This window comes from Acinonyx jubatus, chromosome B4, assembly GCF_027475565.1.
Source record: "Acinonyx jubatus isolate Ajub_Pintada_27869175 chromosome B4, VMU_Ajub_asm_v1.0, whole genome shotgun sequence".
In the NCBI taxonomy this organism is placed as follows: domain Eukaryota; kingdom Metazoa; phylum Chordata; class Mammalia; order Carnivora; family Felidae; genus Acinonyx; species Acinonyx jubatus.
The window spans coordinates 36802135-36817231 of NC_069387.1; the positions used below are offsets into that span (position 1 = coordinate 36802135).

The window sequence follows — 15097 nt, forward strand, 5'->3', positions numbered from 1 at the left end:
TTCCAACGGGGAAGGGACACAGAGAGAGGGAGACAGAATTCCAAGCAGGCTCCAGGCTCTGTGCTGTCAGCACAGAGCCCGATGTGGGGCTTGAACTCACGAACCATGAGATCATGACCTGAGCCGAAAACGGATGCTTAACCAACTGAGCCACCCAGGCGCCCTGAGAAATGTACATTTAATCTGCACAGCACCCAACCCAAGGGACACCTATTCCTGATGTGTGTATAGGAGTACAGGAGCACTGGGGCTGGAGAAAGGGTGGAAGGTGGGATCCCTCTAGGGTGACCTTGAGGTTGCCGGTTGGGGGGGGGGCGGGCAAGAGCACATGAGCTCTGGGGGAGAAGACTAGCTGCCCAGCCTCACAAGCAACTGGCCTGACCTGCCAGGGTGTACTCGCACTCCCCAGGCTGTGAAATGACTCCGGTGTGTAAGTCTGCTGCTCAGGGGGAGGGAAAGTGGGGTGGGGAGGCAGGAGGAGGAATGTGGGCAGGGCCAAGTTTAGAATTACAAGTGCAAGTGCCGCAGAGGAGTTGGAACCATACTTTAAATAGCCAGCACCTTCCCCTTCCCCCTTAGATAATTCTTCTCCCCCTGACTGGACCTCTGGCAGCAGCTGCACTAAGGTTCGTAATATGTTCTCTCTCTCTCTCTCTCTCTCTCCCTCCCTCCCTCTCTCATTTTTCTGTTTCTGGGTCTCAGACTATAGGATGGGATCATAGGACTTACAACCAAAGGATTTTTTGATCCTCCTAGAATATATGTTTCTGACATTCATGTGTGTACATGCAAAGCCTAGATGCTATATTCTTGGCTTTCTGAAACTTTAGTGGCTGTTGACTTAAGGGACAATGCGATTTAGAGAAAGAGAGCCCTAGATTGAGCAGAAAGGAAAGCTTTTTTCTCTGTGAAATGAGACAATGAGCAACTCTTTGACAAGATTGGAAGAAACTACAAATTTGAGTGCCTGTTATTCTGCTAAGTCCTTTACTTTATATGCATAACCTCATCTAATCCTCCCCACTTTTACAGATGAGTGAACGAAGGCTCAGAGTAATTAATTAACTTCTCTGAAGTTGGGCAGCGAGTGGTACAGCACAGACCTAAGATTTGTACCCGGCTTGTCTGATTCTACAACTCATGACCTTTTTGTTGCACCACACAACCTCTGAGAAACAGTACCCTAATGAGGCAAGGGACCCAGGATAGGGCTACTGTTTCTTCTAGGGTCTGAGAAGATGAAGGAGTGGAGGGAGATGGCGTGCCATCATCGGAAGACACCCATCGGATGGTAAAGGAAGGCTGAGAACCGGCACAAGACGTTAGACAACCTTCTCAAAAGGACTGAGGAAGCTTGCTTCTTGGGACGAGCTGCTTGGATTTCTCCTTCTCAGTGCACACTCTTTGGAGCCTATTCCCTAATTTATCAAATAAGCAAAGATCCCTACTGTTCCTTGACTTTCTCTCTAACTTTTTGAATCCTGAAGGTAGCCCCCACTGGAGAAACTGAACCATAGGAGAGTCTGGCCAGATGGGGCTCCCAATGAGAAAGTTCTGTTAACATGAATTTTTCTTGAGGGGTACAAAAATGTCCATCTGCTTACTTCTCCGGAAAAGGGGCCACTGTGAAAAATCAGGGAGAGTCATTAGAAGATGCTTCTTTAGACATGCTGAGAGACGCCTGGGTGGCTCAGCTAGTTGAGCATCTGACTTGATTTCACCTCAGGTCATGATCCCAGGGTCATGGGATCAAGCCCCATGTAAGGCTTTGCACTGATCGTGGAGCCTGCTTGCGATTCTCATTCTCTCTCTCTCTCTCACTCCCTCTGCCCCTCTTCCCTGCTCATGTTTTCTCTGTCTCTCTAAAATAATTAAAAAAAAAAAAAAGACATGCTGACAAACCTGGGCAGCCAATTAAATCGAGAGATTTAATTGAAAGAGCAGGGACAGAGTGGGTTCAAGTCCCACTTGTGCAATTTACTCGCTATATGACCACAGATATGTCATTTAACCTCTCTGAGCTGCACCTTCTTTATTTACAAAGCAGAACTAATACTGCTTATGTTTCAGGGTGGTTGTGTGGATTAAGTGAAATAAGTATATGTAAAGTGCTTTGTAGTAGTTACTCTTTACGTGTGAGCCATAGCAGATCTTATCTTCAATCTCAGTAAGAGTCTAGAATAGGGCAGGGGAACATTTGGAACTGTGGCCCTTTATTCATTTCATGTTGTCTTCTCTACTGAAATAGATTCCCACATGTTTCATCACCAACAAAGAAAAAGAGCCCATAGTTCATCTTTCTCTTATGTTGACTTCAGAGAGAGGTAGAAAGATAGCTGGGAAGGTCAGTCCATCTTAACTCAGCTTCTCCCATTCCTTTGGAAGGATTTCTTTTCTTTCTTTCTTTTTTTTTTTTTTTTTGAAAGAGACCAAGAGTAAGCTTGAGGCGGGGGCAGAGACAGAGAGAGAGAGAATCCCAAGCAGGCTCCTTGCTGACAGTAAAGAGCCTGACTCAGGGCTCAAACTCACAAACTGTGCGATCATGACCTGAGCTGAAATTAAGAGTTGGACACTTAACTGACTGAGCTGCCAGGAGCCCCTGGAAGGAGTTTTTAAAAACTTGCTTTTATTTTAATGTTACAAAATAAATCATGTTCTTTGATGAAAACATAGAAAATAGAAATAAGGAAGATATTCCTATAATCCAACCACTGAGCGAGAAACATTTTGGTGGATATCCTAGTCTTTTTTTTTTTTTTTTAACGTTTATTTATTTTTGAGACAGAGAGAGACAGAGCATGAACGGGGGAGGGTCAGAGAGAGAGAGGGAGAGACAGAATCCGAAACAGGCTCCAGGCTCCGAGTTGTCAGCACAGAGCCCGATGCGGGGCTCGAACTCACGGACCGCGAGATCATGACCCGAGCCAAAGTCGGACGCTTAACCGACTGAGCCATTCAGGCGCCCCTATCCTAGTCTTTTGATGCATACACTTTATAAAATGTTTTCCAAGCATGATCATATCATATGTGCTATTTTATAATTTTTCACTCCACATATCGTGAACACTTTCATTTCATTACACTTTCTCCTGCAACACAATTTTTCATGATTATATATTAGTCCGTTGTATGTATGGGCCATAATTTCTTAACCTGTGTGTGTTTTCTAATTTTCTGCTGCTGTAAACAATGAACATCCTCAGTGCCAAATCTTTATCCACAGTCACAATTATTTCCCTAGAGTAAATTCCTGCATGGGAGATTGGTGGGTTTGAGGATCTTTTCCTCTGTCCCCATACAGAATACAGACACTGGAGCACGTGCTAACACAGACAAAGCTGGTTGTAGGATGGCGTGGAGAACTTAGCCCAGGGGCCATGTGAACTCTTCCATGTCCACAAGCCCCAACCCAAGAGGCCCTCCCTAGTGGAAAGAATATCTATACTGCAGCCTCAATGCTTTCTTCCTGAACAGTAAAGGAATATACATTCTTAGCAGGTGTTACCCAGGCTTTACCAATATGAGATGCCAAGGAGGACGTGGGTCTATAGGCAAGGGGGTAGGAATTTACTTTCTCCTGGTGCACTTATTCCCTCGGGAGTTTGCTGGTGAAGGAAGGGGAAGGCTTTCCTCCCAAGGTTCCCAGCGGTAATAGAACACTCTGCTTGTTTTTCAGGTGGGATGGATAGCAGGATCTCGAGCACAGCCAGCAATGGGGAGACAAAACCAGTATACCCTGTCATGGAAAAGACGAAGGAAGATGGTACCCTGGAACGGGGGCACTGGAACAACAAGATGGAGTTTGTGCTGTCAGTAGCCGGGGAGATCATTGGCCTAGGCAACGTCTGGAGGTTTCCTTATCTCTGCTACAAAAATGGGGGAGGTGAGAGCTACTGCGCCACCCCACCCGTCCCTGGAAGGAGGATGTCTCCATCTCCTGTAATTATTGCCCCTCTGGGGACTCCCATGGGTGCATAGAATGCTGGAGTTGGACAGCCCCTTACAAGTCAGTAAGGACACTGCAGGAGACTGAGACCTAGAGAGATTATGTAACTCTCCCAGGGGTCTTTCTAGAATGCTATGGCATCATAGACATATGAACATAGGTTTGGAACCAGATGTATCAGAATTTGGATTCTGGCTCTGCTACTTACTCTCTGTGTAGTCTTGGGCAAGTTATTGAGGCCCTCAGAGCCTCAGCTGCTGTTCCTGTAAATTCAGAGAGTAGTACCTGCCTTTAAGTTGCTGTAAGGATGAGAGGTAATGTGTGTAAAGTGCTTAATAAATGGCAGCTGTGTTGAAGATGATGTTGATACTGAACTGTCCTGTGGTCTTGAGACTCCTTAGTCTTTGTGTTTTCCCTTTCTCTGCTGGCATTGTGACATTCTCTAAGCCAGTCATTACCCAACCCCTACCAGTGTCATAACCTTTGATACTAGTGGCTCTGCCTTCAAAACTTCCCACTGAAAGTTTGTGTGTATGCAGTATTAACTCTAACTCTTTCCTAGGGCTTTTTTGGCTTCTCATTCCTCCTATCCCTTCCAGCCTCCTAGAATAACTTTGCTACCCCACAGCAGTGGTGGTAATTTTCCAACCAGTAACTCACTTTCAGGGAATCCCAGACCTCTGTGGGACGCCCTGGAGGGATTTCTCAGGTACTGAAGTGTTCTGGCTGAGCAGTAGGTTACGAACATCTCCTTGTTGATGGGTAAAGCTTATAGGTGTTGGGGCTCCCAGATCTGGTTTGGAAGTGAGGTTGCAGCCTGGGCTGCGGGAGGGGGAAGTGCAGAGGTAGGTAACGCGGGGAAATGCTGAGGGCAGTGGTTATTCTGGGGCCATGAGGATTGGAGGGTACCCTAATGTGACACCCAGCCTTGTGCAGGGGAGTCAGAGCCTCCAAATGCATTGAGCTCAGTCTCCCGGTGGTTTCGGACAGTGGAGGTGGGAGGGCCGGAGAGGAGGGTACAGAGGTCCTCTGAGCCCATGGAGCCTATTCTCAGGATTGTGGCAATTGGAGGATTGGCCATGGAGTTGGAAGTTAATTTGTATGTTTCCAGAGGGGTGGGTATGGGCTGATGCGTCCTTTCTCCCCAGGGATTTCTGGCCAGCAGCCTGAAATCACAGGACTTTGTTCCGTGTGCCCTGTGAGGGAAGGAAGGAGGTCTTCCCACTTTGAACCTAGTCCTGGACACTCCACACGCTTCCCTTCAGAGAACTGGGTGGAGGGACGAGGCTGGTCCAGGGAGGAGGAGGAATCTGGGGGCTAAAGCTGGCCACTGGGACTCTATATCTGGAGCCTAGTAACCAGCTTAGCTCCTCACATGGCAGGAAGATTAGGAGGTGAGCGGCTTTCCCCAAGCCTCTCTGGAATTGGGTAAAGGTTGGCCTGGGAATTAGCAGGAGTGGCACGAAGAGGTGGGAGGGAGTGATATCCAGGTCTGGCGCAAAACCGCTGGGCTGAGAAAGGTGAAGCGAAGGGAACCGTAATAGGAGCAGTGGGGGGTGTGGGCTCACCCTGTTGAGGGAGCTTGTCTGGCAGTGTTGGGATCTGAGCTCTGCCTTGGGACTCTGTGGTGAGTCTGTGTAGGCCTGGGAGTGTGTGACATTGTCTCCAGGGGAAATGCAGGCCCAAGAGGAGAAAAGAATCGGGTGCCCGTGTTTCTTGCTATGGGCTTGTGAGGGAAGAGGGTGGGTATGATGGCTGTGGCTGCTTCCTCCCTGGAGAGAGCCTGCCTTCCGGCATGCTGATTCCGATTGAGAGTGGAGACATTTTCAGGGGTTCCGGATCCAGTCAAACTCTCGGTTTAATCCCTAACACTGCCACCCACAATCTCTTCCCTTGATCAAGTGCAGGGTCTTAGGACTCCTCTTTTCCTTGATGGACGACAGCAGCTGGAGGGAAGTGTTCTGAGGGGCTTTGGAGCTAGAGACTGATGCCCAGGTTTGCTCTGAAGGGCATGAGTCACCCAGGGCCACCGGGGGAATTAATGGAAAGCCTCCTTTGCCAAGGTAAGGGGGACTAACCGAGGAGATGTGTGCTCGTGAGAGGGACCTAGATATGCCTGGGTTTTGGGGTTCCCAGCAGCTTAACCTTTCTGTCACCACTCAGCCCCCTTCATCTCCCAGCAAAACAAAGTTCCCACAGAGAATGGGTCCCCACACTTCCTCTTCTCACCCCTTTGTCTGTCAAGGAACAAACTGATGCCTCTTTCTGACCCTTTGCTACCAGTATGGGGAAGGAAGGTGAGGAGAATGGAAACCACTTACATTGATTTGACCCTTTTCCTCCTGCTTTAGTGATTTTATTTAAACCCATGGTCCTCCAACTGGGACCTGGACTCTCAGGGGATGAGAGGAATGTTCTGACCAAGTTCTGGAGAAGGATGCTGGGGTCCTCTGGGGTGTATCATGCTCAGGTAATGGACCCTATCAGCCTGCTTCTGGGCTTCTGGGCCCTTTCTTCAACTTCCTAGCTTTAAACAGCCACTTTTGTGCTTGGGGCAGGAGGGGAAGATAAGCTTGGCCCTTTATTATTATCAATATTTGTCTAGTGGTGAGGTCAGAGATTAAAAAAGTCCCTAAAATATAATTTTAGTTCCAAACTTAAGAAATACAAATGATGTCTTCTTGGGTTCCTTCTAGCTTTAACATTTGGTAGATCCAATTTGAAGTGAGTTCCAGAGCAGAGAAAGGGCTGAAGCAAGAAGATGATAGAAAAGAAGGTAAACTAGTTAAACACTAGAGTTGAAAACCAGAGAAGCTGAGACAGTGATTTAAAGAAGCCCATCTAAAATCAGAAGAAACTGGTAGGCTTTTCAGAGAGATGGATGAGCGAGATGCCTGCCTCAATCATCTCGTAGCTGAGCACAATCCCTGCTGTCCGGGACCTGTGGCCAATCCACCCCCAGATATATTTTTGGAGTCTCCAGTCTCAGCCAGTTGCCCCAGCACACAGCCCACCAAGCCCCGACCCTGCCTGAGTCATTCAACAGCAGTTACAGGGTACAAACTATCTGCCTAGAATTATTCTAAGCTGTTGGGCTACATCTACAAACAGAACAGAACAATTCCCTGTCCTCGTGGGGCTTACATTCTTGAAGAGGGAGCCAGACAATAAACAATAAATGTAGTAAATAAGAAAATTATATATAGCATATCGGAAGTTAATGGGTGTTGTGGAAAATGACCAAGTAGAGCTGGGAAAAGAGGATCAGGAGTGTGTGTGTGTGGAGGGGGCACATCGAGAACATTTGAGCAAGGTTTGCCAGGAGTGAGAGGGCTGGTCATGTGGATATCGAGGGTAAAAGTGCTCCAAGCAGAGGACACAAAAGATTTAATAGTAGTAAAGCAAGAGGCTGACTGGCTTATTTGAGGAGTTGCAAGGAGAGGAGTAAATAGAAGCTGAGGTCAGAGAAGTAAATAGGACGAGGGTGGCAGATCATGTAGGTCCTGGTCAGCTATTGTAAGACTTTGGCTTTTGCTCTAGTGACATGGGGAGACAGGGCAGGGTTTTGAGCAGGAGCGGCATGATCTTACATTTTAAAATAATCTCTTTGGCTGCCGTTGAGAACTGATTGTACACGAGTCGGGGCAGAAGCAGACCAGTTACGAGGCTAAATATTTCGGAGTCATCCTTGAGTCCTTCCCTCCTGCTCCCAGACTGTTAGATCTACCTAATTACCCAGATTCTGGGGGCTTCAGAGCATGAGTCTTCAGCTGGAACCTCTCCAGCTCCCTGGACTCTGGCTGCCAACAGACTTGAGGAACCCAGAGTGCCTGGGACTGGAGACCCCACATGATGTATGCAGAATCTGACACCTCTTGTCACTTCCACTGCTGCTGCCTGGGCTTAGCGGTCCAAGGATTGCAGACTGAGCACTGCGAAGGAAGGAGTTGCCATTTACTGTGATGTGGAAGGCCATAAGAGGAGCAGGTTTTAAGAAGAAAATAAGGAGTTGACTTTGGGGAACACTGAGTGGAGATATCTGTCAAATATCAAGTGGAGATGTCGACTAAGCAGTAAAACATATGAGTCTGGAGTCTGTGAGAGAGATGTGGATGGGAGATATAAATTTGAGAGTGATTAGAATTTTGATGGTGATAAAAGAGAGCAAGGACTGGGGGGAAGGGGAGGGACCATCAGGAGACAGAGAAGGAGAAACCAGTGAAGAAAGATGATACCAGGATGATGAAGTGTTTTGGGAGGCAAGCATCAAATGCCGCAGATAGGTTAAGAAAGATATGGAGTGAGAATGAAGTGTTGGCTTTGGTGGCATGGAGGCCTTTGGTGACCTTGTAGGAGCAGTCCCAGTGGTATGGCGGGGCAAAGGCCGCTTGCAGTGGGTTCAAGATAATGGGGAAAGAAAATGATTAGAAATAGGAAATATGGGTGATTTGGGCAAAACTTGGGAGTGGGCAAAGTACATTTCTGCTGTCTGTGTTCTCCCTCCTGGGGAGGGATAAGCCAATATGAGTGCCGCGTAGTAGTGACAGTGTGCCCGTATGTCTGGCGGTGGTGGGGATGGGTCTCCTGACTGGAGAAGTGGCCCAAGAACTATTTCTCAAGCTCTCCACCCTCAGTTCCCTGGAGGGAAAAGCAAACATGACCTTCCACCAGGGCCTATCCCTTAAAGTTCTAGCCATGCAGATGAAAAGTCTCTGGATAACTCAAAAGGCATGATGTTGGGGAAAGGTGGTAGGAGAGGGTTTTGGCAAGAGAATTCAACTCTACCACAAGGGAATTTAAGTTACTTGCCTGCCAATCTCAGCCCAGACAAAAAGACCATCTGCCAAACATTTTATGCTTAATTCCTTTTCTTTTTAAAGATTTTATTTTTAAGTAATCTCTACATTCAACATGAGGCTCAAACTCACAACGCCAAGATCAAGGGTCTCATGCTCCTCTGACTGAGCCAGCCAGGCGTCCCTATACTTAATTTCATTTTTTTAAAGTAGCTCCACACCGGCTGTGGAACCCAACACGGGGCTGAACTCACAACCCTGAGATCAAGACCTGAGCTGAGATCAAGAGTCAGACACTTAACCTACTGAGCCACCCAGGCACCCTCACCCCACACACTTAATTTCTAAGTGCAGGTTGCTGAAAACCAGGGGCAGAGGTCACTTGTGCTAAGAATCGTTGGTTTTTGCTAGTCATAGAACAGCAGCTGGAGATCAGTTACCTTGTGCGAGGACAGGTGCTTCCTTCTTCCTTGTACCCCGCCTCCCCCCAAGCCCTCTCTGCTTCTGATCTTCAGTCCCCAGACACCCAGATCCTGGTGGCTTCAGAACATGGGCCTTCCGCTAGGATCTCTCCAGCTCCCTAGACCTGGCTGCCAGCAGACTGAGTTTCTCAACACCTGGGATGCCTGGAGACTGCATGTGAGGCTACAGCAGAATGTCCCGCAACTGGATCTCTAGGAATGGGGATCTTAGAGGAGCAGGCTGTGGGGGAAGGGCAGCTCTAGACCATAGGGAGATGAAGGCAAAGAGGACTAAATGGTACCTGGCCTTAGGGAGAACTGGTCACCTTGCTGTTGCTTGTCAGTATGTAAGAACAGAGAGAAGAGAAGAACACTTTTTTCCTCCATGTAACAGTAATAGCTATTTTAGTAGTGTGTGATGATTTGTTACCATTTTCAGTTAATTACTCACCCCCCAGGAGTGGTCAGATTAGTGGTGACTGCAGCACATAACTGTTCATGTATGCTCACTGCTGTGTTGCTCATGTGGAATCTCATCTGTTTATGTTTTAAAATATTAGCTGGAACGTTACAGATGACACCACAGAGTGTGCTGCTTTTGTGAAGGGTGGCCTACAGAATGATTCCCCTCTAGGTTGGGCATGTGGCCTCTCCATCTCATGGGGGAACAGGCCAGGACCTTTTAGAATTTGGAGAAGGAGACTAACCCACAGGAATAGGGAGCAGGTAACTGAACTCCATCCTCCACCTCTAGGACTAGCTCCATCTTTTAATGGTGGTGACTGGGGCTGTGAGGAAAGAGGCAGAGTGCCCCCAAAGGACTCCCCAGTCTGCACCTGGCTCCCTCTGGGTCCCATCTCTCTCCTACCCCTTCCCTTTGTAGGACTAGTGGCTCTGCTTATTGAGTGTGAACCTTGCCCCTTGTGGCCAGCTGCCCACGTGCTCAAAGAGGCAGAGGAGGAGAGGCATAGAGCTGACCATGGAACCTACTGCAGTTAAACATTGGCTTGGTTTATTGGGAAAGAGCAGGCAGCATAAAGATAGGGAGGTGGGGCTTGAGCTGGGCAAAAATTCTCTTTCTCTCGGTCTTTCTGTCTCTCCCTCTTCTCTCTCCTTTTTTTCTGCTATGCTTTCAACTCTGAGCAGTAACTGTCCATATCAGCTACTAAGTTCTGTCTTCCCTTATTTTCCTTTCCTACTCAACAAGTCTTGGGTTGACTTATGGACTTATTAGGCTGAGGTGTTTATGATCTTTATTTCTTTGCCCTTCTGGTAATCAGGTGCCTTCCTCGGTGCCTGACTTATGGATGTGTAGACTACAGGCCAGAGATTTGAAAGGTGAAGGACTGGAGAGCTCTATTCCCCATTAACTTTCATTTTGAACCGTTTCATTTCCTCCATCCCCAGGTCTTTGGCAACCACCATTCTACCCTTTAATTCCACAGATTTGGCTTTTTAAATTTTATTTTAAGTTTGTTTGTTGTTTTAGTAAACTCTACACCCAACGTGGGGGTCGAACTCACAACTCCAAGATCAAGAGTCACATGCTCTTCTGACTGAGCCAGCCAGGCACTCCAAATTTGGCTTTTTTAGATTCCATATATGAGAACAATCAGTATTTGTTATTCTCTCTCTGAAAATGTAATGTCTTCGAGGTCTATTCATGTAATCTCAAAAGGCAGGATTTCCTTTTCATGTGTTGATATTTAAAGTGCATTTCTTTTAAGCAACATGTAGCTGAACCTTGTTTTTTTTTTGAAGCCAATCTGACAATCTCTGACATTTATTTGGGACATTTAGACTATTTACATTTAAAGCAATTATTCATACAGTTAAATTTAAATAAAATTATCTTGCTTTTTGTTTCCTACTTGTCTTATCAGTTCTTTGTTCCCCTTTTCCTATCCTTCTGCTTTCTTTTGAATTAATTGAATATTTTTTATTATTCCATTGTTGGCTTTCTTCCTTTGGTGACTTATTAGCCATAAGCCTTTGTTATGTTAGTTGAATGATTGTTTTAGGTTTTGTAGCATACATTGGGTTTTTTTTTTAATGTTTATTTTTGAGGGAGAGAGAATGGGAGTTGGGGAGGGGCAGAGAGAGAGAGAGAGAGAGAGAGAGAATCTGAATCAGGCTCTGCGGTGACAGCACAGAACCTGATGCAGGACTTGAATTCATGAACTGAAAGATCATGACCTGAGCTCAAGTCAACCAACTGGGCCACCCGGGTGCCCCTGTAGCATACATCTTCAATTTATCACAATTCACCCTCAGGTAATATTATACCACTTTACATATAAGAACCCTACAATAATACATTTCCATCTCTCTCCTCCTGACTTTTGTGCTCTTGTTGTTACACGTTTTACTTTTTCATCTGTTATAAACTCCACCTTACATTGTGTAACCAGTCAGTTAACTTTTCAAAGAGATTTGGGTGATAAGAAAAAAATTCTTATATGTTTACTTGTGTATGTAACATTTCTAACATTCTTCGTTCCTTTGTGTAGATTCATATATCTCTCTGGCATCATTTCCCTCTGGCTGAAGGTTTTTCTCTAACATCGCTTGTAGTACAGATCTTTTGGTGATGGATTCTTTCAAGTTTTGCTTGTCTTAAGAAGCATTACTTCACTTTCATTTCTGAACAGTATTTTTATTGGGATTTTTATATTTCTATAAAAATTCTTGAGCTTTGCTCGGGACCAGTGAAGTTATTTGATACTTTTGGGTTTTGCTTCTAAGATTTGTTAGGGAGAACCAGAGCTGTGCTCAATCTAGGGCTAATCATTCCCCACTTCTGAGGAAATACCTTCTCTTCCCAATGCCTTGAGAATTCTGGGACTATCCAGTCTGGCTAGTGGGAGCCAGCACTCTTCCCAGCCCTGTGTGAGCACCATTACTCTCAATCTTTCTGAATGGTTCTTTCCCTTAGTTCGGGTCATCTCCTCCTATGTAGATGCTGAGTGGCACTCAGTTGAAAGCTAGAAGGGGACTCTCCACAGATATTTGGATCTCCTTCTGTGTGCAGTTCTCTCTTCCCTGGTACTCTGTGAACTGCCCTATCTACCTTGCCAACAGATAGAGGTCCACAGTGGAGAAAATGCCAGCATTTCCAGAATCAGTACACTTGTCTCAGCCAATAATTATGAAAAACAGAAGGAGAAAGGATTACTAAAGGGAAATCTGATTTCAGTCTGCTAAAAGTCTCTCTCTACCATTAAAAGCAGTCATTTCCTTGGAAAAAATTATAGTCTGTGGGCTGTCTTAATGCTCCTGGATGTCCATTATTCAATGAGTGCCTTGCTGTGGCCACAAGTTTTGTGTAATTAAAGTAATAATTGATGTTCGATGGGGACCAAGCCTTGGTAGGTATAGATTGAAACTTTCAGTGATAAAAAGGGCTCGTTAGGTAACTTGGTGACTCTTGATTTCTGCTATGGTTCCAGATATCTGAACAGATGTCCCCTGCATTTTGCATGTCCTGCACCCCTGGGGATTCTGACTGGCAACGTGGGGTGGTGATGGGAGGAGATGAATGTGGACTATGAGGAGGGTGGTGCCAGGTAATGGAAAGCCTGTTTCCCACCCCACAGGTGCCTTCTTCATCCCCTACCTCATCTTCCTCTTTACCTGTGGCATTCCTGTCTTCCTCCTGGAGACAGCACTGGGCCAGTACACTAGCCAGGGAGGCATCACAGCCTGGAGGAAGATTTGCCCCATCTTTGAGGGTGAGTAGCCCTGTGCCTGATTCCAGGATATCTGCATACATGGTTATAAACCTTATTTGGAATGACTAGATTTAGTAGCCGTGCTACTAACTTGGGGTATATTAGAAATCTGCCAAGTAGGTCATGGAAATCTTGGGTCAAAGATCAGAGTGAGAATTCATCAGAATGGCAAGCAAAATGTCACAGACTTAAAGACTTTGTGTCTTTATGTTAAACACCCCACTTGTGGATTTAGGGCTGAGCTAATCCCCTGGTCTCTGAGAGAATGGAGAAGATGGGGGTGAAGAAGGGAAAAAAGGCTTTAGATTAAATAAGTAGAGTGCAAAGCTATCTTAGCTATATAGTTTACACATGCATAACAATGATTTTGTATTTTTCAAAGCATATTTAATTAATTACAAAACAAATAAAGAGAATTTTAAATGGCAAAAAATATCATTAATAATTCTACTGTCTTGACACAATTGCTATTTAGACTTGAGGGTGTTTAATTTCAATATTTCTCTTTCTATAGGATTTTCTTTAAGTGTCTATTTTGAAATAATATATAGTCACAGAAAGTTGCAAAAATAGTATGGGGAGGTCATATGTACCCTTCACCCAACTTTCCCCAAGATGTTAAGATGTTACTTAACTATTAAAAAATATCAGGACCTGGAAGTTAACGTTGGTACTATCCACAGACCTTATTCAGATTTCCCCAATTTTCCAAGCACTCATTTATGTGTGTGTGTGTGTGTGTGTGTGCGTGCGTGTGTATAATTCTGTGTTATCTTATCACATACGTAGATTTGTGTGACCATCACTACAATCAATATACATACTCTTCCATTATCACAAAGATCTCTGTCATGCTACTCCTATGTAGTTACACCTACCCCTTCCTGCCCCATCCTTAACCCCTGGCAACCACTAATTTGTTCTCTATATCTATAATTTTGTCATTTTGGGAATGTTATATAAATAGAATTGTGCAGTCTATAGTCTTTTGAGATTAGCTTTTTTACTCAGCATGATGCCCTTGAGATCCATCCCAGTTCTTGTATAAAGAGTTCGTTTATTCTTTTTTAATGCTGAATAGTATTCCATGGTATGGATGTACCACAGTTCATTTAACCATCACCCACTGAAGAACATTTGTGTTGTTTCCAGTTTGGGGGGTTTATTTCATTCTTTCTGTCTCTCTGAATAGAGCCAACATATCTGTTAATCTGGAACATACACGGTTTATGTTTCCACTTTTCAGTTTTTCCATCCTCTACCCAACAATTATTTTATTTTATTTTATTTTATTTATTTTATTTTATTATTTTAGGGAGAGAAAACACATGAGTGAGGGAGACAGGGAGAGGTTGAGAGAGAGAGAGAGAGGGAGAGAGAGAGAGAGAGAGAGAGAGAGAGAGAGAATGACAAGCAGGCTCCACGCTCAGCATGAAGCCTGATGCAGGGCTTGATATCACAACCCTGGAATCATGACTTGTGCTGAAACCAAGAATCAGACATTCAATCAACTGAGCCACCCAGATGCCCCAACACAATAATAATTTAATGATTGCATAAACTTCAGTTGAGTGGGTATATCATAATTAACAGTTCTCTGTTTGGGGCTTTTTAATTATTTTCAATTACTTATAACATTTTTATATTCGGCTATCATGTGTATTTGTTGAGATAGCTTTCTGCCTCTTTTTGGGGAATTATTTCTTTGGGATAAATTTCCAGGATGAGGATTGCTGGATCAAATGGACAATCAAGTTGATGTCCCTTGGTCTAGCTTATTAAATTGTTCTATGGAAATGTTATATTGACTTGCCATGTCATTAGATATGAGTAAGTATCTTTCCCCCTTATCTTTAATGACTCCAAGGTATTTGTGGTTCCCAAACTTGTCTGCAAGTTGGAATCACCTGGGGATCTTCAAAATATCCTGAGGCCTGTATCCCATCCCCAGAGATCGTGATTTAATTGGTCTGGAGTCTGGTCTAGACTTTGAAATTTTAAAAATATTCTCAGGTATTTCTAATATTTGGACAAATTTGGAAATCACTGAGTTACATCATTTGTAACAAATTTCATTACATCTGGCTATACAGAAAGGTACCTCATCATTGTTTCCTTTTGCATACCTGCAATTATTAGGAAAGATCTATTTGTATTTCTTCT

At 44.9% G+C, this 15097-nt stretch overlaps 1 protein-coding gene across 9 annotated transcripts in view; it reads left to right on the plus strand.

Moving 5' to 3' along the window:
• Positions 1-519: 519 nt before the first annotated feature.
• SLC6A13 (solute carrier family 6 member 13) overlaps positions 520-15097 on the plus strand; it is a 37938-nt gene continuing 23360 nt past the window's right edge. Inside the window, exons 1-4 of one of the 9 annotated variants that reach the window (XM_053225687.1) lie at positions 3862-3883; positions 5849-6009; positions 6298-6416; positions 12800-12934. In XM_053225687.1, coding sequence (XP_053081662.1) covers positions 5934-6009; positions 6298-6416; positions 12800-12934 — 330 coding nt within the window. In that variant the 5' untranslated portion in view covers positions 3862-3883; positions 5849-5933. Of the gene's footprint in view, positions 627-3676; positions 3884-4693; positions 5341-5360; positions 5574-5848; positions 6010-6297; positions 6417-12799; positions 12935-15097 lie in introns of those variants that run through there. The other 8 variants (XM_053225685.1, XM_053225684.1, XM_053225686.1 and 5 more) reach the window with 8 other exon arrangements.